Below are 25,036 nucleotides of genomic sequence, written 5' to 3'. Positions count from 1 at the left end.
TGTATTTTTTAGGTCAGTATTTTTAGTATTATAAGTAATTTTTGTTGTAAACTCAATTTTTAGACTTGAGCAACACTTCACGATGAACGCTTTACATTCATTTTTATTAAGACATAATTTTATTTTTTAATTTGTGAATATAATTTGTGTTAATATGTTGCAAAAGAAAAATATGTTTATTTTAGTATAAATTGAGCTAAATGCGTTAAACAAAGCTTAATAACGATCAATATCAGTAGTGCAGCTTTTGTAAGTAAAATAACAAATAAAATTAAAAACACTCACACGTACAGAAACATTAAATAGGCTCTTTGGCAAAGGTCTAATCAGATTTCTACAAGTCCTATCAATGGATTTAATGTAAATTACCAAATGTTGTGTACATTTTACAAATGTCAATACGTTCTGTTATGACTGACGGGTAAAACAAAATATTTGTCCCTTATTCATTAAATGGTACAATATTACTTATACATACAGCTTTCCTTAAAATACATTGAGAAACTTTGGGAGTACACATCCCTCATGATAAGAAAAAGGGTTCTTATAACCATATGACCAAAAGTGCTTAGTTTTGCTTAGATATTTTAACGTAATTCAATAAGCTGTTACTGATATTCTCAGTAATAAAAATACAAATTTTTTTTGGTTTAAAAAATGTTAAAATAATGGACAAATTAATTTTTTTTATTTTTAATATCTTCACTCCTTTATTCCAAAAACTATCAAAATTTTTCATTGAGAATGTTAGTTTAAATATTTATGTAAAATTCTATTAAAGCATCCCAATCGGTTCTTGAAGAATAAATTAATATTACGAAAACACAAAACAGCCAACAGATAGAAAACTAAGTATTTCTGGACATATGATTACAGGAATGTTTTTCTTCATGTGAGTAATCTATTCTACAATTTTGTCTGTATGCCTCACAAGGCACGGTGTCTTCATTCTGCAGTTAGGCTTCTAGCTTAGTTCCTGAGGGCAACGTGGTAGCTGCAGGTGTCCGTTGTCTTCTTCTGAAGGCATAAACTCAAAACTATCTCGGGGTGAATTTACCAATGCAGATGCCCTGAGGGACATCTGCATCGGTTGCATCTCTGCGAGGCCTGAACTGAATGCTGTGGTGTGTGATCAGTTTGAGGGCAAGAAGATGTCCTCCGTTAAAGCCACTACTGGCTAAGAACAGAGGGGGTGGAGTAGCAACCGTGTTCAGCGTGTTTCTACCGGAGTGGTTCGCGCCCTGCTGGTTCCGGATTTGGCCGCTTGGTTGGATAGTACTACTCAACACTCGGCTGCGGGATGTGGTAGCGGCAAGTCGTTACTCGAACGGTAGGCGTTCGGATATTATGTTTTTATATGTCTTGTGTGTTAGTAATAAGTGTTTGTATTATTATTATAATATATTTTGAGCAATCACGCATTTATTTTATTTATTCTCCCAACAGATGAACCACCCGTTGGATTTACAGTCCGCTTAATAGATATTTTTAGGTTTTAGACTCAACATATGGTCCTCTTATCGGGCAGGATAATTAATATTTTTGTGTGTTGTAAGGCCTCATTGACAGTGTTAGAGTGTAAAAATATGAATAAATAAACAGTGACTTCGGGTAATTCGTTATGTTAAAGGTTTCTATAAAAATTCAGTGCTAATAATATGCTACGGGTGCATTATCAAGGGCCATGTTAAAAGTTTTTATTAATTGGTGATTGAAACTCTGTATATTCTGTGTATTATTGGTGAGATTAAACATTTATTTAACGTGAATCCGATTCTACGCATTACATCAGCTTCTCGCCTACGTTATCAATATCGCCGGCCAGCAGTCGCATTCCGCATCGCTGAGTCAGTAATGATGTCATGCAGCAGTCTGGATTATTATGAAGTGCGTAATATCAGTTTAATCAATTTATTTTGAGAATCACTATCAGCCTTCTTAATTATCCTTTATGTTTACTTTTAATCATTAGCTTATCAACCTATAATTCCTTCTTTATTCATATTGAGACTACATATTCATCATTAGCCGTAATTGATTACGATAATTAGCTCATTGTCAACGTATTATATGTTATATTGCCTACATATTACTGTTATTATTATTAAGCTTTGTTATTTTTTTTATATGTTTATTTCTTAAGTGCAGTTATTATTAATATTGTTAACAATGGATAAGACTGAGAAAGCCGATCTTGTTAAAAAACGAGGTTTTCACAAGGCTACCGTAACACGAGCCCAAACATTCATCACAAGCACTTAAGACCCCCAGCGTCATAGCATACACGATGTTAGCGCAAGATGACACCTGTTAATTGATGCATTCAATAAATTCACTGAGTGTCAGTTAATTTTAGAAACGAAAGGCACTGAAGTCAATCATGCCTCACAAATGGTTGAGTTGAGGAACAGTATATGTCTGTTAAGGCCGCCATGGATAAAATAATTAATTCTTATGATGCCAAAAATGTTTAAGACTGACACCTATTCAGTACATTAAACAGAATCAAATTTACTATAATACAATTAACACATAAAATACTAAACTGTTGCATCAAATTAACAGCGACTCAACTTAGTAACTCAACAACAGCATGAGTTATATTGTATTTTATATTACAAATACAGTAATGTTAATGTGGAATGCTGTTTTCAATCCTATTAACAGAACAATTTAGATGAAGGAGAATGCTTATAAACTATCAAATTTTGAGAAATAGATAAAGAACTAGGTATTTACTTTGAGCTTAAAATCATAACACCCGCTTACCATTTATTATAACCTTAAGAAACCAATAAAGCCACCGCTGGAGAGTTGGTCTTCCAAATCAAACAGCGAAAGTATAATTATACAAATGTAAAATTTGATCTACTTTCAGTTTACAATTGACAGATTAAGAAAACTATCAGTAGTCGCAAGATGCAGTTGTTCAGAAAATTCATTTAGATAAATATCACACAAAAAAAAAAAAATCACACCAATAATTTAGCTTCATAAATTCAACACAATGTAATAAGAAAGAATCCTGAACCGTTTGCATCAAACTAACCATATTATATAATAAAATTAGTTTCAAGACTGTCAATGCAACATCATTTTGTAAAAAAGTATATAATGTATAATTTTCTGTTAAGTCATGTTTCATCAAATAAATGCAATTTATGTGATATATTTTCTAGATATTTTGACTAAAACTTCCTCATTAGCTAGTGCTGAGGCAAACATTTTGAATCGAATTGAACCTTAACTTATTTAATGGCAGATTATATAGCAAAAAGTAGAGGTTTTTCAAGAAGTAGTTTCATTCATTACAAACTGATCAATACAGCTGTACAAAATTCACTCAAAAAAAAAGAATTTCCTTTTGGCATCCAGATTCAAAGAAAAACACATTTTCGCACCATTATTAAAGTTGCTTTTATACAGATCTGAATAGTAGACAGTGGATACTGATGTACTTTGGTGATCAGGATTTAATTAACAACAGATCTTTGGAACGGTCAGCCGTTCAATATACACAATCATTGCTTTACACTCCTAAACTATTTTGAGAATGCATTCTACATGTTCTCGAGTTCACGCTACTGTTCTCAATTGTCTAAAGTGTATTAGAGTGTACACTTATAATACTAAGGAAGCTAGAAACTTTGTTTTTAAAGTAATATAATTTAAAGAGAATTCTTTCAATTTTCTGCTTCATTTAATGTAAAATTACTTTTAGGGATAGAACCCATCAAAATATTTTTACTTATGAAATACAAACAATCTAAACTAGTTTTCAGCTTGTATTGAGCACACAGTAAAATGAAAACTATGGAATTTTTTTCACTTGTAGTGTCCTGAAAAACTGAGTACATTGCATAACTGACTTAACACATTCATTTCTTTTCAAGGTAATTCTTAATAGGTTCATCATGAAATTTTCTATACAGCAACATCTCATCGTTGTTTCAGTCCAATCTACTTATTTAATATACATATGAAGAGTATAATATATAAAATATTCTAACCACCCCTTGCCGGTTTTTGATGAGATAATCTGTCATTGATAAAAATTGTCCTTGACAAAATATCTTATCTTTTTTGTGGAAAAGTGCCCATGATAAAATAATTCGTTCTCGCATATTATCTGGTTTTATTCTGTTTTTTGACGAGTTATTTTAATGTAAATAGATACGCTTCCCTAGTTTGTTGTGGTCACATAGAGAAGCGCTAATGCATGTATTTTGTTTTGTGTAGTTTCTCTCAGGTGTTTCCATCTTACATCTAGTGCCTACCATACTTATTTACATTGAATGGAAGTTTAGTTATTGATGTGTACGTCCATTTTTTATTTTTTTTTAGTTGAGCATGTTTTTATTACTTATTTATTTCTTTTGTTTTTAAATGCTGGAACAACTATTTAATGTATTTTTATTTAAATGTGTTGTATGAACTATTTTAATAACCTTCATTCATCATAATCATGTTGAATAAGTAGTATACATTTTAATTTTACATTGTAAGATAGTAAAAGTATGTAAATAAAGTCTTAAAATGAGTCAATTTCTTCTAATTAAACACAAGAACATAAATATGAAAAAATGGGCATAATGACAAAAGGTTTTAGTGAAAATATATGGGCGTAATAATAAGGTTTCCCATTAAAAAAATATTATCATTAAGGGGTTCATGATAAATATTTCTGCTAAACCACTATTTCAATATGTGAATATAGACCACCAACCTGGTCATAGTTTTTAAGAGATGATTTGGTCTCCAACCGCCTTATAAACAAGTTTAATTAAATTAATTTTTCTCAGAACCTATCCTGATTTTATGTTTTTTAATAAACTTTGAAATCAATAATTTTATACTACATTTGAACAATCACCTTCATGTTCATATAAAAATAATGCAGTTTTTGGTTCTTTTAAGTATAAAACTCAGATGTACTATTTTGTCTGTTGTTTGTTTTCTGCCCTCAATGGTTTAAAAGATTAACAATATACATTCATAAAATGAACACCTTCATAAAAAAAAAAAACAATGTAGTATTGAAGTACATGTTAATTTTTAATTTATCTCGCATAAACTCAGAATAATTATATTATGAATGTCATTTACAAAATTATTGATAAGCAAAAAAATCTGATTAGTTTTATAACATTAATCTTGCTATTAATGTAACAAATGTGGTCTTTGTAATTAATTATTCATTCATATCTTTCATCTTATTATTAAAAACTATTACAATAGATTCTTCAATCGACAGCAAACTACCTCAGTATACAAAAACTATACAATACATGTGCCCAAATCCCAATAAAATGGAAATTGTAAACATTGTTAATACTTTCATAAACTTCAATTTCCTCCTAAGTGAGCTCACTTTGTTCTAATAGTAAAATACTCAAATTGTAACAATCTACAAAGTTTAAGAAAATAAAAGTTTTATAATATAAAACTAAAAAATTTAGATATTAAGCAAATAATTTATCTTCTACTTACCTTTGAAATCCACTCTAGCATCATTATCACTAAATGGTTTTGCGAAATTCGTACTGTCTGCATGATATCTGTAGTTAAAATACAAACAATTCCAAAATAATTATTTTATAATATATTTTTCTCAAAATTATTACTTCAAAATAAAATAAAAAACTTAATAATTCAAAACTTACAGAACTTTCAAAAAAATTAAAACTGGATCTAATATTAAAAATAAAAATTAAGATTTTTAGTTAAAGACAGTCTACAAGTCAGTCATTATAACATAAATATGAATCTACATAAAGAATCTTCTATTTTGAAGTTACCATGACTGTTGACAGTTAGCATCTGCTATAACTGTTGTAGCAGTCAACATAAATAAGTCGATGCACAACTAACTGCTATGTGTACTTTTAAGAATTTCAATTTTATTATGTATCTATATCTTTTGTACAATTTCTGTTTAAAAAAAGAATGCTAATGGCTTCCTAAAAATAAATATAATGTTTTATTAAAACAAACCTTTCTTTTCTGAACATAAAGAAATATTGCAAGGAAGAAAATGTTTATTCATTTTCTAAAATCTGAGTAAGTTAAGTTAAAATAACTTAAAAATTAATTATAACAACATTTCCAAATATTAATCATGTTGGAAATTACGGAAATTACACTATTGTTTAAATATTGGTTAATACTTTATTTTGATCACAGACTCATAGTGTGTTTTTATAGATGAAAAACCTTTAACTTAAGTGTCCTAAAAAATGACATTTTGTATTTAGATTCCTTTAACTTATGCTGCCACCGACAGCAAGAACTCAATTGCGAAGACAGTCGCTCAACCTATTTTTTTAAATGATCAGAATGAATGAGGACATAATGTTATTACCTTAAGGTGTTAGAAGGTGTTAAGGTGTCTATAAAATAGTTTCATATTAAAAAACCGAGATGCTGAATGATAGATACAACTGCAAGTATGTACAACTACAATAGAATTACTTTAAAAAAGTTAAAAATTTCTGTACATCTTACAACAACTTCAACTTTCAAATAGAAAGATGATCCAAGGTGTACAAGGTTTTATGTAAAATTTGATGAGAAAAATTACTGGTAAAAAAATTGTTTTTTAAATATTAGAAACAAAACTGTAAAAAATGAAAGAAGGAAAACTATACTGTAACTTTTTATTGTGTCTCATCTTTATATTGTGCTCAACAATACATCCTGACCCCTTAGGGGAAGACACCCACAATGTGACAGTTGTGGTCGCCACACCACCCGCTCTGTGCCTAGCCCTTATGGAATTTACCGGCGGTCATCAAAAAAACCTTAGAAAAAACATCTCTCAGCCTTGTTCTTGCCTCAGTCAGGATGCCACCGATGTGAATGCCACACATGTGACATTCCCATTGGTGTACTACTATCCCTAAAAAAACAACAAAACTAAAAACAAAACATGTTATTCTCAAATGTTAGTCACAAACAAGACCAAGCAAACAAAATAAGGGAAGGAACTGAAATCCACTACCTATCATAAGTAAAAGAAATAAGTTCAACATGTAATCACAATTAAACAAATCAAAAACAAAAACTTAGCATCTACAAAACAAACAGGAAGAACACGGGAAAGCCTAGGCAGCACCATATATCCCCTCGGCAATCCTTTTTTTTGCCAAGTAGTGTATGAAATTCTCAACTATTATCCATATTGGCATCTCAACTATTATCCATATTGGCATCTGTGCCAATTGACACAGAGATCAAACACCGACCAAATAATATCGAGCTGACAGATGTGTATCAACTGTGATGTGTGCACACATCAAGATGTGATGTGTGCATCAACTCATACTTTGAACAAACGTATACAACATGATGATGATGACATTGCCCAATTGTCTGCATTACAAACACATTCCTGAGTCCACCAGGCCACACCTCTGCAATCTGTACAGGAAAGCGCAATGCTCACAAAGATATTGCATAATGTATTAATTCAGGTGTACCCAAAGGCTCCCTGCAAATTAACAAGATCAGAAAGAGACCATGCCTACAATGTTTGCTGTCTGCCTCATCCCATCTGGCCTGCCACAAAGCATTATCATGTTCAATTTTTTGAACTTTGTCAGAAGTTAATTCACCTAACTTCTTGGTGACATAACGCTGTTGCCGCTCTGATGCAATCATGTCATGACTTTCACGCTTGCAAACACTAAGATCGGCTCTGGAATTTCTACCGCCACCACCCCATTAGGTCGCCCAAATATCTGTGCCACAAACGGCTACTGAGCCTCGAACAGTTTAGAGACCAGTATCCTAAATAGCTCCTAGAGCTTACGTAAACGCATTAGCGGCCTAAGCGTGGTGCCATGCACCACCGACTTACGTGCCCCAACCGCTCACTTGTCATATATTTGCTAAAATAAGTAGGCGCACCCCGTCATTACTAAAAATATATGACATCAATAAATTAATATTTATTTAGTCTAGAATGCAATTCGCTGCCACGCGTAGGTCGCTGAATGCCAGCAAGCACTGTCCACCATATTAAAGCGCTTGGGGCCTTAAACGGCTGATGGTGAGCAATACATATCTTTAAGTTAACCGCAGCAGTGGGGTAGGAGTCTTTCCCCTTTGGTAAACTACTGATGTCGGTTGAACAAAGCAACCGCATCAAGGAACTCCCACACGGTCCAACAATGCGGTACTCGCTACATTGACTCTTGTGAGTGGCAAATTTTCCCCTTGACCTCTAAGTTCCAGGATGGCTCGGTCCTGCACCCCCCCTCCAACAACAGGGCTGGCAAACATCGGGTGTTTATTTGACTGGACCTCCCCGCAGACGCATACCTCATCCAGCTGCCCAGGAAATAGATATTGGTTTAAATTAAAATGATTAATGAGCACCCAGGATCCCGTTTCCCTTAAAAACGAGCTAGAGGCATACCATCCCGCAGATCCTGTATAAACTTATACAAGGATCTTCTCTTAGTCGTGGTATGCCATTCCCGCTGCCATGCTTCCATCGGGAGGCTCTGCAGCCTCTTCCGCAGGCGGGAGATGGGAACTGTACGAAATTTTGATCCGGTGCATTGTGATCACCGTTCCGCTCCGATACTGGCCCGGCTCAAAACCGGTTCCAAATGCCTCGCTTCTCGGCTTTTGGCCCCGTACTGTAAACTTGCTTTGAAATACCACTGCGATTTTCTGCAAGAACAGTTTCCTACGTACACGTCGTGGGGGCTGCACAACGATCGGTGGCGGTTAGTCAACCTACGTTGTTGCAGGTCGCAAAAAAAAAAAACAGCGGCGTGATGTGTTGCAGTAGTGCCACCGTCGGCTAAATACGGACATTTCGTTTGTATATTGCTGTCCCTATTCGTAGTTCGTGAGTCCAAAAAAGTTTCAGATCCTCTGGCAGGTTCGGGAAGCGATTTCGCTCCGATCTCGCCGGTGTTCATATAAGGGCTTTTAGCTTTTGACTACTCGAGTGGGTTGTATGAGAACCGATGACCCATCTCGAGGAGGAAATTGTTGAACGCCCACCTTGCTTTGGGTTAGGTGATATATTCATTCAAGCTGTGTACGTAGTGCCTGGCGTCAGAGTTGGTGCTTTTCTTTTAAGCTGCGATGGAGCAATACAGGGAGATTGCTTGAAGGACTTGGTCGGCCTGGCCAAGGATTTTGTAGCCGGGGATCCCTTTCAGCCGAGAAGGTCAATCGGCAGGTCTCCGCCGAGGCCCCGGTGCTCCGCAAAGGAGGTCTCAGAGGTCTCCACAGGGATAGTGGAGAGCGCCCTTGTGCTGCAGATTGCACTAAAACTCCGGCCGAAACCTCTGTCAAGAGTTGTGCGGGGAAGACGGCATCCGCACAAAAAGTGCGCGGCAATGGGGGGAAAGCCAAGCCCGAAAAGCGGTTTCCCGCGAAGTCTGAAAAGGCGGAAAACAGCGGTGCGGTGATCGGTACTGAGCGGGAGATTGCTGGAGGCAAGCCTGCTGTGCGACCGGTGAACTCTGGGTCCGACAGTTTGGGGTGGATCGAGGAGATGCGGGCAGAATGGCCCAAAATCTCCTCTAAAAAGGAGTCGAGGGTTGCACTGGAGCTTCCTAAAGTTAGTCTACTCCTACTTGAGTGAGTGTGCATTGTTGGTCTCGGGTCTGACACTTAAATGTGAGGGCGCCAACCTTGCCTTGGATTCGGTCGTGTCACGGCTATCCGGCAAAGTTGAGCAGGTAGTGTAGGTAGTTAGGAGCTTTAAGCCGGTGACGGGTGAATCTCTTGGCGAACTCCACAAGTCCATTAAACGGATGGAGGAGAAGGTGAAAAAGCCTGTCTCCTTCGCCGCAGTAGCTGCTGCGCCCGTGCCTAAGCGGATTGGTCCACCACTACCAGCCCAGGCGCCGGCGGCCAAAATTAAGTGGGCCACTGTCAAGGTGGTCCCAATGAAACCTGGTCCGGGGGCTTCGTCTGTAGCGACGAAGCTAATCCTTAAGAAGGTTCTGAAACTGAGGAGAGAAAAGATTCAAGTCTCCCGGGTCACAAAAACAAGGGACCATGGCGTCATTTTGGAAGTCGTAAGTGAGCGGCAGGCGAAGCAGCTGCTAGAGGCCGACGTTTTGGTAAAGAACGGGCTGGAAACTCAGTTGCTGGCCGAGCGGAAGTCGCAGCTATTGGTGTATATGCCAAGCGAATTGCTGTCTTGACAAAGTAAATTTCAATTTATGGATGCCATATATATTTTTAGTAGTTGACGGGGTGCGCCTATCCATTTTAGTAAATATATGACAAGTGAGCGGTTGGAACACGTAAGCCGGTGGTGTATGGCACCGCGCTTAGTCCCCGACGGGGAGTCTTATTCTTTAAGACTTTGGGGGTTGGCGTCCCCACGGGCCTAGCCTCTGCAGCTTTTCTCCCCACTATACAATGAGCTGCACAACACTTTACATTATACACATATACTACACCAAGAACACTACATAAATTACAACATACACACTTACACAACAACAACCTACACTGATATTTCTTACATTTACTCGGTGGTGTTGCGACATCTTACGAAACGCAACCGTAACCAAAGGTGGGAAAAAATCGTGCCGGTGGGTGAATGGCTCTACGTAGTGAGTCTCGAACGACCCTCTGGACACCAGGGCGAACCCAGTTGTATTTAGCTCTAGCTCCAGTACGCGTGCGCTCTGCTGGAGTGGTCCATTTTTCGCCGGTACTCGTGGAACCAAAATTTCAGTTCCAATAATAAACACAATGATGGTTGGTGGTCCATCTGAAAAAAACCACCAAATCCAGTCTTGTGAAGAGACCTCGGTCAGCTTTGTCTGACGAGGATAAAAGTCCTACTGAAGAGAACCACAACTTATTAGAATCGAATTCTAAAAATATTAGATGCGTTGTTCTCAGAAATAGTCAGGAAGGTGGCTCCCTTTAAAAGGCTTCACCTTTCTTAATAAACAAAACCATAACAAGTGCAAGTGGCTCCCCGAAGAATATCAGGAAATTACGTGACGGATCGATTCTGATCGAAACATTCAACGATGAACAGAGTCGATCTATCTTACGTCTCCGTAATGTGGGTGGTATAAATATAAGTGCAGAAAGCCACAAAACGTTAAATACGAGCCGAGGTGTAATTTTTTGTCGAGACCTCTTAGATATAGATATCTCTGAAATAGTTGATGAGCTTTGCCACCAAGATGTTGTTGAAGTGAAACGTATAATGAAACGGCAGAACGGAACAGAAGAACCGACACCGTCTCTTATATTAACATTCAATCTCCCTGTTCCACCAGAGAAGATTAAAGTGGGTTACCTCTGGGTTCGGGTACGACCATTCATACCCAACCCACGGCGATGTTTCAGATGCCAAGGTTTTGGTCACACTACAACATCTTGCACGAAAACTGAGATCTGTGCTCGATGTGGTAGAGGTCACAACGACACTAACTGCGAAGAAAGTGAAAAATGTGCAAACTGCAGTGGTCCACATACAGCCCGCTCCCGAGATTGCCCAACTTTTAAAGAAGAAAAGGCAATTCTCAAAATCTGTACGGAGCAAAAACTATCTTTCCCGGCTGTACGTAGAGAATATAAAAAGATAAACAATTCACGGAACCTGGTTAAACCAGATGTATCTTTTGCCACCGCTACATCTAATCAAATTCCTACAAATGTTAATAATCAGCAGTGCGGATCCTGCAATGAGCTTAAAAAACTTGTTCAGATGCTTTCTGATCAAGTAGCTTCACTTACAGCCACTATCTCAGAGCTGACAAAAATGAATAAAAAGTCCTCCGTCGCAGTTAGTGAATCCAACAGTGTGATACATACGAAAGTTCCTGTTCCCAAAGTCGTACCGGCACGAGTAGCGACTATCACAGCCGGCAGTAAGCCACCTAATAAGCTCCCCGTAAAGGGAACCCACATAACTATCTTCTCTGGGATGTCAACTGCAACATCCCATTCAAATAAATCTCCTCCACCATCACCTCAAATACTTGAGGATATGGTTGAAGAACCCGACCCTAGGGTATCAGAGTTCTTTAAAATAAAAAATACAAAAAAGAAAAACCGAATCACGTACAGCTAATTTTTATATAATTTCTGAAATTTAATTATTTTTATTTTTTATTTTATTTTTTTACACTTATGAACATTATTCAGTGGAATGTTCGAGGTATTCGGTCCCGCATTGAATATATTAGAGTATTGGCGCACGCACATGATCCACTAATCATGTGTTTCCAAGAAACTCACCTTCTACAACATGACCCAATTACACTCAGAGGATACTCCTGTGAGAGATACGACTGCCTAGTAGACAGTAGGGAGAGTGGTGGAGTGGCTATTTTCATGAAGAATTGGGTGTGAGCTACAAGGATTCAACTAACCACTGTCATTCCTGCTATTGCAGTATAGGTCTCTATCCCCTTCAAATTGCATATCTGCAACCTGTATCTCTCACCGAACACTGAGTTCAGTGCTCTAGATGTCTCAAATCTCCTCACGCAAATACCATCTCCATCGTTAATAGTAGGAGACTTCAATGCCCATCATATTTCCTGGGACTCAATCTTCTCCTCCACTCGAGGAAATATGATAAACAGAGTGAGACAAGACTTGGACCTTTGTCTACTGAATAATGGATCACACACATTCATGTCCTTATCATCTGGTACTGTATCTAACATTGATCTCTCCATATGCTCACCGAATTTACTCCCTCATTTTAATTGGTCTGTTTGTGATGACTTTCACGGCAGTGATCACAGACCAATTATTATTGGTTTTGATGTAGACTGCGAGATTAAAAGAAGGCCACGGAGATGGATTGTTGAAAAGGCGGATTGGAATTGATACCATAAAGCTTTCCAATCGCAGTATGACGATGATGCGAACATCCTTGACCAGTATTCCTCTTTTACGTCCATGATACTTGAGAATGCCAACAGATATATCCCACAAACATCGGGTAATCCTAGACGTCCTTTCGTTCCATGGTGGAACGATGATTGCAAATATGCTATTAGGAATCGACGGCAGGCACTACGCAAATTTAATCATAGGCTTACAGCTGAACATCTAAATTTGTACCGCAGGGCTAGAGCGGTGTGCCGTCGGGTATTCTTGAACGCTAAAAAGAATTCATGGACGAAATACGTGAGCACTATCTCATGCACTACTCCCACGTCTACTGTGTGGAAAAAAAATTCGTGCAATTTTCGGATCACCGAAACAATCTATTCTAGGTCTTATTGATGAAGGAGAACTTTCATCACCTTCGGCAGTGGCAAATAGTCTAGCAAAATCTTTCCGTTCGGTGTCTCTCACCTCATCATATAATAACGATTTTCAAAGGTACAAGATAAAGATAGAAGTATTATCGTTAAACATTGGTGATTCGGTTGGTGAATTAAACACCCCATTCGTATTTAAGGAATTGTTACATGCACTTAAAAACTCACGGGACACTTCCCCTGGACCGGACAACATTAGCCTTTCCATGCTTTCATACCTTCCTAATTCGGCACTACAACAACTTTTGAATATTTTCAACGGTTTATTCTCTGAACAAGTCTTCCCACCCGCCTGGTCAGAAGCATTTATTATGCCAGTACTAAAACCTGGTAAAGACCAAACCAACCCCCTCAAGCTACCGCCCTATTTCATTAACAAGCGTGTTGTGTAAAATAATGGAGAATGGTAAACCGCAGGCTTACATGGTACTTGGAGAAACATGGCTTTCTATCTCCAGAACAGTGTGGTTTTCGACAAGGACGATCTTCCATTAACCATCTAGTGTCACTAGAAACAGCGATACAAAACGCTTTCCTCAATCGCCAACACCTCGTCGCTATCTTCTTTGATATAAAAAAGGCGTATGACACAGCCTGGCGACGTGGTATTCTTAAAACCCTCAAAGAATGGGGAATCAAGGGCAATATGCTTGCTTTTATCCGGGGATTCTTAAATCACCGAACAGCTCGTGTTCGGGTGGACGATTCGCTCTCAGATAGTGTCATCTTGGAGAATGGAGTGCCTCAAGGTAGTGTATTAAGTGACACCTTATTTTCTGTAGCCATAAACAGTATTACCAAATGTGTGCAGACTCCTGTCTCATGTTCTCTATTTCCAGACGATTTTTCTATTTACATTGCAAGCCGTTCAACACCCACAACAGAGACTACTGCAGAACACTATATCTCACCTTGAAGCTTGGTCCGAGATTACTGGTTTCACATTTTCATCCGAAAAAACAAAATGTGTAGTTTTTTCTCCGCTACGAAACACTTCTATTCCGCAAGTTTTTCCAGACTATTACTATTTCTACCTACGTCAAGTTTTTAGGTTTATTTTTTGATAGCCGACTTACTTGGGTCAAACATGTAAAAGAATTAAAAACAAAATGTTCCAAACTTCTAGATATGATACGAGTCCTTACTAACACCAACTGGGGAGCCGATAGGTCATGTATGATACGTTTTTACTATTCCTTTGTTCGCTCCCGTTTAGATTATGGTTGTGTCGCCTACTCTTCAGCTCGTCAAACCGTGCTTAAAATGCTGGATAGTGTACATCATGCTTTCCTTCGGCTTGCCACAGGCGCGTTTAGATCTAGTCCTGTCGCAAGCTTACTTGTAGACTGTGGTGAACCATCACTTTGGGATAGAAGAGACCAGCTTTTATTATCTTATTTTGCTCGTCTCAGAGGACAGCCAAATCACCCACCCGGTTCTACAGTCAGTGTGTTCGGAAGGAGGCCAAGCACTCTGAATAGCAAGGAATGTGGTTTTTATCAGAGGGCTGTCACTGTGTACTTGAATTCTTTAGCGTTGAATGATTAAATTCGGTCAGTTAATTGCAAAGGGTGCTTACATTGTTAAAATTGAGCTCGGTGAAGTCCCTCGTCATAGAGGTTGGATGTTTATGGCAGCATTCACATATAGTGTCCGGAGAACTGCCAGGTTTTTCTTCTTGGAAGCGATTCTATTGTGGACTTAGTACAAGTCGGACCCTCCGACTTCTTCGGACACTCGTCACCCTTGTGACCACATAGTTTGTCACCACCTTGTGACTCATTGTCACCACAATGAGCACAGATTGCATGATGATTACAGAATTTTACCCTGGGACTATATCTGTAGCAGCATTTGAAGCAGCGCTGGACAACTAAAAACTCCTTTACTTTGCACGAAGAAAAATCCACAATCAGCCCTTGTCGACGACGCTATGCAAAAGAGTCGGACTAACCTCGAAAATTCCGTGGTATCACCCAGCCTCACGCCTACTCGATTTGAATAATAGCCGATATTCGGACTTGAAGGTATCCTCAGTTATCTGAGTGTTCTGCTATCAGATAATAGTGATTATCTTACTAAGATAATCATCGATCTACGTCATAATCCTTGGGCGCTACTTGTTTAGGGTCAACTTTCATGTCGGGACTACCAATCTTAAGTGAATTTGAGATGACCCGCACGGCCTCTTTGTCGTCAGCAATGACGACTAACTCCTTATTTGTTTCTTTTACAATGCGAATTTTCAGGATCGACCTCTATTGTTTAAGGACGACCTGAAACTAGTCCATCTCCTTTTTAATTTTAGTAGTTGCCCCCTCTTTTAGGTTAACAAGCAAAACCTCAGGCTGTTTCCGTGACAAACTAGCCTCCCGCTTTTTTTTTTAATACCCCAGCGTTCCGTTTACGTTGAGGCACTGCCGACTGCAGAACTGAAAGATGAGCGGGAACGGTCTCCCGCACCACCTCTCTAACCTCAGGTTTGAGATCCATTTAACAATTTCAGTCCTATCTCAGCTCTTTATCAACATTGTGAAAGATGAGATGTCATTTTGTTCATAATTAAAAATTTAACATTTTATTTAATAAAATATAATTCTGTAAACTTTAATTAACAAACGTATTAATGATTTTAAAATCTTATTAAGAAGGCTAATCTTTAGATTAGGGTATCTTAAAGCTAATCTTAAAGATCTTAAAGCTAGGTAAGGCAGAATCTTATTTATTTAATTTTCAAACTTATTTACTTTGTAAATCTTGTTGGATACATGTACACCTTATTTTTTTTAAATATCTCAATCCATACTTAAATTTTTACTGAAAAATCACAAAATAGCAGTCGCAGGTAAAATGAAGCATGGATAGGGTATTTTTCCACATGAATATTTTTGTTTATTTTATGTCCTGAATTAGTCCTTAAATCTGGCCAGCACGTTCCCAGGATACCTGTATAGAAGATACAGTGTGCGTGTATATATATACATATACTGTAAATACATAAGTGTAACTTAAATTATACACCATATACTGTATCATGCAAGATTCATAAATCAAGTTAAAGGCTATCTATCTATCATAGAGTATTCAGAAAGCTTTCTTCTTTAAACTTATAAAAAAAAAAATTGTTACAAATGTTGTTCATTAATCAGATAATAGGAGATTGAAAGATTTCCCTTCTCTTTATATATTTTACATCACTTCTGCACTTGTAAAGCCAAAGAAACAAATTTAAAAGGACATATACACCCTAAATCTCTATACTAACATGGTATGGATAAAAAGAAGATAATGCAAAAGTAACATACTAACACAGTGAAAATAAATGAGTTATAAAAACAGGAAACACCTCTGTTATTCAGTAAAAAAAAGAAAAAAATTATTAATCCAGACTTCACCATTTAATAATAAAAAAAAATTATATTATCATCAAAGGGAAGTAGGACATCCAAAAAATGCACCACCAGGAGTTGAAGTACTGTGAAGAGGTGTGTGTGTGTCCTTTCATTTACATTATTTCATTGCTAAAAAAAAAAATTAGGTACGGAAACAACGAATATGAAAGTTAAAGCGGTTAATAATTTGCAGTATGAAGATAAGTTATTACTGCTTATAACACACATGATAACTGCAGAAAATTGTATTTTATGTGACTAATTAATAAAAGTAGCAGACAGCACTAAGATTATGGTCTATCTCTCAACACATTGATTACCATATTTAACATATGCAAAGCCTTTATGCTATCCTATATCCTCTCTAAAGTGTTGGAGAAATCAGTAAACGCCTTGTAGCTCTGCTTTTGAGGAAGGGGTCACTCTGTATCAACTGGAGCAGGGGTCCCTAGTCGACCATCTCCAAACTTTATCAAATTTTGTGTGGACATTCACCGTGGTCTTAAATAGCATTTTACCAAATTGTAACTTTATATCTGCTATTGCTGATTTACTGTGGTCTCTTGAAAAAAGGGTATTTACTGGTAGATTGTGCATACATGCAAAAAATTCTAACTTTGACTTATAATTCTGAAGGTATAATAAAGCTATAGGTTAGAGTTTTAATAAATTCGTTTAACATTTAATGCTGAATTCAAATATGTTATTCAGAAGTTTCTTTTAGCCGCTGGTTTTAAGATATGGCAGCTGAAATTTAGCTAAACAGTTGTTGCGACATTTTGTAAGACAAAATTTGAGCTTATATAATTCCTTATCTAATACTTTAATTGAAACAAGACTGTAACCTGAAAAAGGGCATAATTGTGTGTAACATTCTAAAGTTTCAAAGCAACTGGAGGCTTATGTCAGTAGATATTCATCATCAAATTTGGTCAAAAACATTTTAGCTCGATTATTGACCTACCTATGAAAGCTTATATCTCAGGTATACCTTCTTAGAAATATTAGTTTTATAACGGTTAGAAAGAGCAACTTAAAATACAGTTTGCTTCTTGACCCGTAGTTTCTAAGTAGAAAAAAACAAAAATAAAGACAATGCATCTATCACACAGGGAGCAACAAGTTTTCCATAATGTTTATTAATTAAATAAATACGGAAAGTAATTTTTTACTAAGTAATATCATCTGTTTTGCTGCCTGTTAGTACAAAGTTGTTAACTGTATTAGCTTACCTTGCCTCCTATTGAATGCAGAGGAGATAGTTTCAACTAATTATATGTGAAACGCCAAGCATAATTTTTTTTTTATATTCACACATGCAAAAATCATAAAATCACAAATAAAATTAAATATAGTTATAGTAGTAATAACAGAGTGCAATAAAGTATTACAATATTACATATAGATCACAGTAGCTTCAAAATAAAATAAAAATAATTAAAGTAGTCAAACGTTTCAGCACAACACTTTTAATTCCACTTCAGCTTAAATTGTTTCTCACTCATAGACTGGATGTATTCTGCATACATATTTTGTTGTCCTGGTGATGTCGTTGATGGTGCTTCAAGAGTAGCAAATATGTGCTGTTCTGGGATCCAGCAAGTATCCTTTCTAGAGGGCGAATGATAAGAACGAGCTGTACATTGAGGGTCCATAAAACTAATGAGGGCATATGTTCTTCAAAAGATATATCGCATATATTTCCAATCCACCAAGTACCGTCATACATGCAAACCACATATTGACCTGGTTGCAAGCTGGTAAGTGGTATGCTTTAAGTAGGTTTATCAGTTTCATAAACATCAGCTTCAAATATTGAAGTATCATTTGAGACTCTGCTGACTTGGATTTTAGCTTTGCTAACCGGCTTAAACTGGTGGTTCTCTCTTGTTCCAGCAACAATGTGACCACTACTAAACTGGCTTTACTGTTTAGGTTGAATTCTCTCAACTTCTCTTGGAATAAAAAAGAACCTGATTCCTGGTATATTTTCTTTACAAAATTCAAATAAGTCTCTTGGTGTCAATATCTGGTTTTCTACAGGTCGCCGAAGACTGGCACATGCTGCTAATCATTTTGTAGTACCTCCAATTCCATCACAAGGTGATTTTCCACGGCTAGTACCAAAGAAATTCCATTCAGCTGTTATCCCAAAGTTTTCTTCATTGTAGCAAAAACTGATAAAATTCTTGTATTGAGCAGCTGAACCATTGCTGGCCATAATCTGTAACTGTGTATTGATCTTTGATTTCACACATTTGATCCAGTAGCGCCGAAAAGGTCCAAAGAGCGACAGAAGAATACAGGAGGTCTCCTCCAGCTGCCCATGGCTTGCTGCAGGTAGTCGTCACACGCTTGTGCCCAATATCTCTAAATAGAAGGAATACAGCGAGCATTTTGTTCGTATACCGTTAGGTCAGGGCATCTCCGACCATGACAGATGATAGTGAGGTAGGTAAGCTGTGTGCAGTAGGAGGGGGCCAGAGCTTTATCCTTTGACCTCCTCAAACAGAAGTAGATACAGAGGTGACCACCCAGGAGGGTATGAACCCACTTATTGAAGAGTTTTTGCAAGCAGAGGACAGGCCTAGCAGCTCTGTTCCTTTGACGGAACTGGGTGGCTTGTCTTCCTATTTAGCAAACCTCAAGTGTACTAGTGCTGCTACCAAGAGCAGACTATTGCCTCGAATTCTTCTGAGCAGCTTTCACAGCTCTGGTTGAGGGTTTAGAAAATCTTGCCTCAAGGCCTAAAGAAATAACTGTAGTTCAGAAACCGGCCCCGGCGCAACCGCGTAGATATGCTGTGGTCACAGGCAGCGACTGAATGTGAAAAGACCCGAAGAGAACGCATAGGCCCCGTATTATAGTCTATGAAATTGACTGTAACCTGACTGACGAAGATGTCTTGTCCCCCATTAGGGAGCAGAACACTGATTTGGATGAAACCGCCTTCAGGCAGAACTGCAGGTTGGTCTTTAAAACGGGTGGGCGTGATACCCAGAAATATAATGGAGTCTTTGAGGTAAGTTCTGGTCTCTTTCAAAAATTTATGTCTGCAGGCAGACTACTTATCTATTTAGAGTCCTGCCGAGTAAAAGAGTACGTGGATGTCCAAAGATGTTTCAAGTGCTGCAGATACGGTCATAGGGCTAAATTTTATATCATTGTAATCAGGATAAAATCAAAACCTAGCCGACGACTGTTAACATCTATATGCTTACAAGTGCTCATGATGACAATGAGGTAGAATGCATATACAAAGAAACTACACATATAAAAGGGGATGAAAATTTAATAATAGTTGGAGATTGGAATGCAAAAGATCAGAAAAGGCAAAGAAGGAAGATTTTGGGGGTGAACACTGGCTGGGCAGAAGAAATGAAAAATGGAACAAATTCAATGAGTTTTGCACAAAGTATAATTAAGTAATTGCCAACACCCAGTTTAAAAAATCATAATAGAAGAATATACACATGGAAAAAACCAGGCAATACAGCAAGGTATCAGACAGATTATATCATAGTTAAACAAAAATTTAGAAATCAACTCGTCGACTGTAAAACATATCCAGGAGCAGACATCGACTATAATTAAGTGATAATGATGTGATGTAGATTGGGGTTTAAAAACAGGAAAAAATGTGTCAAATGAATCGGTGGAATTTAAACTGCAACAGTAATAATCGAACAGTATAAGAACGATGCTGTAATATAAACAAGGGAGTCAGATAAGGATGTTCCCTATCACCATTACTTTCTAATTTACACACACAACTAGTAGTTAATGAGGTTAAAGAATAATTTAGATTCATAGTAACTGTGAAAAGGTGAAAAGATAAAGAAGCTACAATTTGCTGATGACACAGCAATTCTAGCTAAGAGTAAAAAGGAATTAGAAGAAACAATGAATGGCATGGATGAAGTCCTACACAAGAACTACCATTAGAAAATAAACAAGAACAAAATGAAAGTAAGTAGTAGAAGTAAAGTAGATGGACCACTGAATATAAAAATAGGATAAGAAAAGATTATGGATGTAGAATAATTTTATCTGGGAAGTAGAATTACTAAAGATGGATGAAACAGGAGCAATATAAAATGCTGAATAGCACAGGTGAAATGAGCTTTCAATCAAAAATATAATTTGCTTACATCAAAAATTAATTTAAACGTCAGGAAAACTTGTTTTAAAGTATATATTTGGAGCATAGCTTTATATGGAAGTGAAACTGACCAGAGTACCTGAGAAGAAACCATTAGAAGCTTTGGAATGAGGTGCTATAGAAGGTTAAAAATTAGATAGGTGGATAAAGTGACAAATGACGAGGTGCTATGGCAAATTGATGAAGAAAGAGCATTTGGAAAAATCTAAATAAAAGACGAAACAGACTTATAGGCCACTTCTTATGGCATCCTAGAATAGTCGCTTTGATATTGGAGGGATAGGTATACGGGAAAAATTGTATACACAGGCAACTTTTGTAACATAGAAAACAAATTGTCAGAGATGTAGGGTGAATGCCGAAAAGCAACAACTAGCACTAGATAAGGAAGCTTGGAGAGCTGTATCAAACCAATCCAAATACCTGAAGACAAAAAAAATGACACTTTCAGTTATAGAAATGTACACTAGAGGAGCTCTATCTACTACCACATTCTATATATAACATCCCTATTTAACCAGCATCTAATCTAATCTGTATTTTTTCTTTCACAGAGGTTCAAACTATAATTCCTACCTTATAATTCAGTGATGGTTTGGAAGAACGTTTCTTTTATTTATTTTGTAACATGGTATTGTTCAGTCTAGCTGTATGTCACAATTCTTGTTTTTGTTTGTTTTTTAAATCAAAAAATGCAAGAGGTGATATCAAAGAGTTTCTGGACTAGTTTGAAGGCACAAAATGATGACAGTCCCAGCTTATGCAAGCGCACATCTAACTCTACACTTTATAATGCACTATACCAAGTGACAATGCTGTGTTTAGATTGGAAAATTGGTGTCTTTGTGAACAGTCTGCAATTGTACCGTGTAAAAGAATTTGGAACAAAAAGCCAAAATAAAATTTTGCATTAAGTTAGTAAAATTGTCTTGAACATACAATTTCTTTCTGTGAGCTATGGTGATGAGTCAATGGGTTGCAAATGATGTTTTGATGGCATACATGTTTCAAAAGTGGAAGAACATTCCTAAACTATAATGAGCAATCTGGAATACTTTCCTCTACCATCATCTCCAAATTTTGGAAAAATTCACTGAAAAATTTGTCCTCCCAGGCCAGACTACCCATAAAGAATTTGATGGTAAAATTCTGAGGCATTTGAGGGAGAACATTCAGCAAAATCAACCACAATTGATGGTGCACATCATTATGGTGTAAAGTCTTAATTCAGCACTGTATTAGTCTAATATATATTATTTTCAAACTAAATAATTGGTTAATATATATAATTATTGACTATTGACTCAGCCTAACAATCAATCTATTTAATTAGACAAGGTTGAGCAAAATGAATGTTAGGTTATGTTAATATTGTATATAAGTTTGTAGTTCAGTACACAGAATCATTAGTTACCTACCTTACTGGTATTATACAATCTTTGGTGCAATCTTATTATACAATCTTTGGTGAAAGTAATGTGTAATGTAGGAGAGACAAAACTTGGATGAGAGAGGGATTTCTAATGAATAATTTCAATTACAACACAAAAAAAACTTTGGTCCTAAATAAGTATATTTCAAATTTCAACAAAATCACGAGGTGAGCCCCTAATTGTATATACTTACCCATACACTAAAGACTAACTTAGGTTTTTTTTAATAGTAACACCTTTGGGGTTGTCAAAAACGACAAGTAAAGTTGGCCTTTTTTATTGTAATGATTTTTTGTTACAAATTATTTGAACTTATTGTTTTAATTAGATATCAGAATGTACAGTATTATTGTTTCACTTTATTTTAGACATATGTATGAACTAGTATTTTTTAAATATATTCATATCAATATCAGATCTACATTGTTTTCAGCAGAAAATGAAGAGAACTTTGTAACTGATATTTTAATATATTTTATATATAATTTAACACTGGAAACAAAGAAGAAATAAAAATTAAAATATTTATAAATCTATGAAAAGTTAGTTATAAGAGAGCATTATTAGTAAAATATTTCTTACTATGCTCTTAAATTTTTAAATTAAAAGAATAAAGCTTTTGTTTGTCTGTAAATTATTGCAAAATACAATATTCAGATAGGCCTAGTAATATTGATATTAAATTACTTAAAACTAATCGTGTGTAAACATACATTTTATGATAAACTCTTCAGATTTAAATTTATGTTAACTAATTTTAGTAAAAAATAAATTACATGTAGGTTTAAATATAAACCTATTCTAAGGTTAAAGTAATCAAGCCATCTCTATGTAAACAATGTACCTAACATTAAATATATATTAACAAGTACAAAGATTCCGATAATGTAGTAATGAACAAAACTCTATACATTAATATTAAATATAAAATGTAGTAAGTAATATTACAAATTCAAAAATGTGCAAATGCTAAAATAATTTAATTAACAACCAATTACCTTTTTTCTCTCCTAAACCACGGAACTGGCTGCCTAGCCATCTGGATTCAAATAGCACAAAATACAAGCGAAATGAAAATAATTAACTCCTGCTTATGCGTTAAAAATAAACAATTTGAATAATGCATCTGAAATTACATTAAATCACTACAAAGCATATATTGGAACATATCTGATTTAGATTAAGAGGACCTTCACGGATCGAACGTCAAGTTTACAGACTAGACTACTGTAGTCATAGCACAATACGCTAATTTAAAAAATTTATAATTTAATTAATTTCTCTTTAAAACAAATTTGTGGCTTAAAACTAAAATAAAAATTGTTACATATTAATCAAACAACTTTTATTTCATCTTCACATATTTTGATAAGCTAGATTAGCTCCGGGTTCTGACTAAACGGTAATATAAATCATGAAACATGATAAACCTCTTTGAACAATTCGCAAACATTAAGCGTAACTTTCAACAGTAATTTGGTAAACATGCACCACTTATTCAATCTTATGTTTTATGGTAAAAAATAATTAAACTATTTGTCTTATTACAAACAAATCCGATTTAAAATAGATTCCACGTAAAGAAGCTCAGATGGAATAAAATAAAATTTCAAAGATTATATTCGATTGCAAGTTACTTTTTTTTTTTAAATTTTGGACAATTTTATTAAATATCTATTGATTATAAAGTAAATAATAAGTAAAAAATTGAGAAATGGTTGATTAACATCGACATCGTAATCAAGTAAAAACTCGCTAACTTTCTTTAAAGACTGCTGATGGCGAAGGTGAGCGAGTAAACAGTTTGTATATTTTTTCAAACATTTTAGTATTCCATAAAACTTCATTAAGATGAAACCAAGTTAGAAACGGGGTTTTTGTGCAGCGAAGTATTTACGTAACTTTATTAGTTAAACTGTATAATAGAGACGTTATCTAAACTACTGTTCAAATAAAAACATATCCGAAGACACCGTATTTGTTAAAATTAGATTAACATAATTTTGGGTTGGTTTTTTAATACGTACCATAAATATTAAAAAAGGTTGTAAAGTTATTTTTTAATAAACCTAATTGTTTTAGGATGAAATTTTTACGAAGAAAGCGTATGACAAACAAACAAAAAATTATTAAATAAATTGGAAAACAAGAAAGCTCTCAGACTAGCAATAGAATTACTTAAATCTAAAGCTTTCCCTTATGAATTAGGAGCCTAGCCGGTGGCAAAGGTTGCGAATAGCAAAAACACCATTCACATTGTGGTCAGTTATAAATGAAGCAAGTTGGGGTGTATATATACAAGAAATTTTTTGTTACTTTTGATGTCTGGAATGAATTCCTTAAGTTTGGCAAACACCTCCCATGATACTGTGTGTTTATATGAGTACATGAATGAAACAGAACATCTTCTTTAATTATATCAGTTAAAAATAAAATAAAATGTTCCGCATCTAAATCTTTTTAAATACCTGTACAATATTACATAAAGACTTATGCAAAATTTTATTTGGTTTTGTAATATTTAATTTGTGCAACCTTTATTATAAAATAATAAAAATATTGTTAAAACTAATTTTAATTATGAAAACATGTCTATATTCTGTTGTTTTTATTGTTTCTCTAATGTAATAAAAAATTATGTGTAACATACTTCATTGTTTGTTGTACAAAATTTGAAAGAGAGAATAAATTAATTACATTATGAAATTTTTAACTAGATAGATTCATTTTAACTTTTTTATTTTTAATAAAATGGTTTTGTTTTGGATT

General features: G+C 35.6%; 1 protein-coding gene across 2 annotated transcripts in view; it reads right to left on the bottom strand.

Annotated features, from left to right (window-relative positions):
* Window positions 1-23,710, bottom strand: part of LOC142331827 (uncharacterized) — a 53,942-nt gene extending 30,232 nt beyond the window's left edge. Inside the window, exons 1-3 of one of the 2 annotated variants that reach the window (XM_075377970.1) lie at window positions 23,266-23,710; window positions 16,028-16,226; window positions 5,491-5,558 (exon numbers count right to left, since the gene is read on the bottom strand). In XM_075377970.1, the coding sequence (XP_075234085.1) occupies window positions 5,491-5,558; window positions 16,028-16,050 (91 nt within the window). In that variant the 5' untranslated portion in view covers window positions 16,051-16,226; window positions 23,266-23,710. The remainder of the gene's footprint in view (window positions 1-5,490; window positions 5,559-16,027; window positions 16,227-23,265) is intronic. The other variant, XM_075377969.1, reaches the window with a different exon arrangement.
* Between the last annotated feature and the right edge of the window lie 1,326 nt (window positions 23,711-25,036).

Source organism: Lycorma delicatula, chromosome 10, assembly GCF_047948215.1.
Source record: "Lycorma delicatula isolate Av1 chromosome 10, ASM4794821v1, whole genome shotgun sequence".
In the NCBI taxonomy this organism is placed as follows: domain Eukaryota; kingdom Metazoa; phylum Arthropoda; class Insecta; order Hemiptera; family Fulgoridae; genus Lycorma; species Lycorma delicatula.
This window is presented reverse-complemented; position numbering and strand designations above follow the sequence as displayed.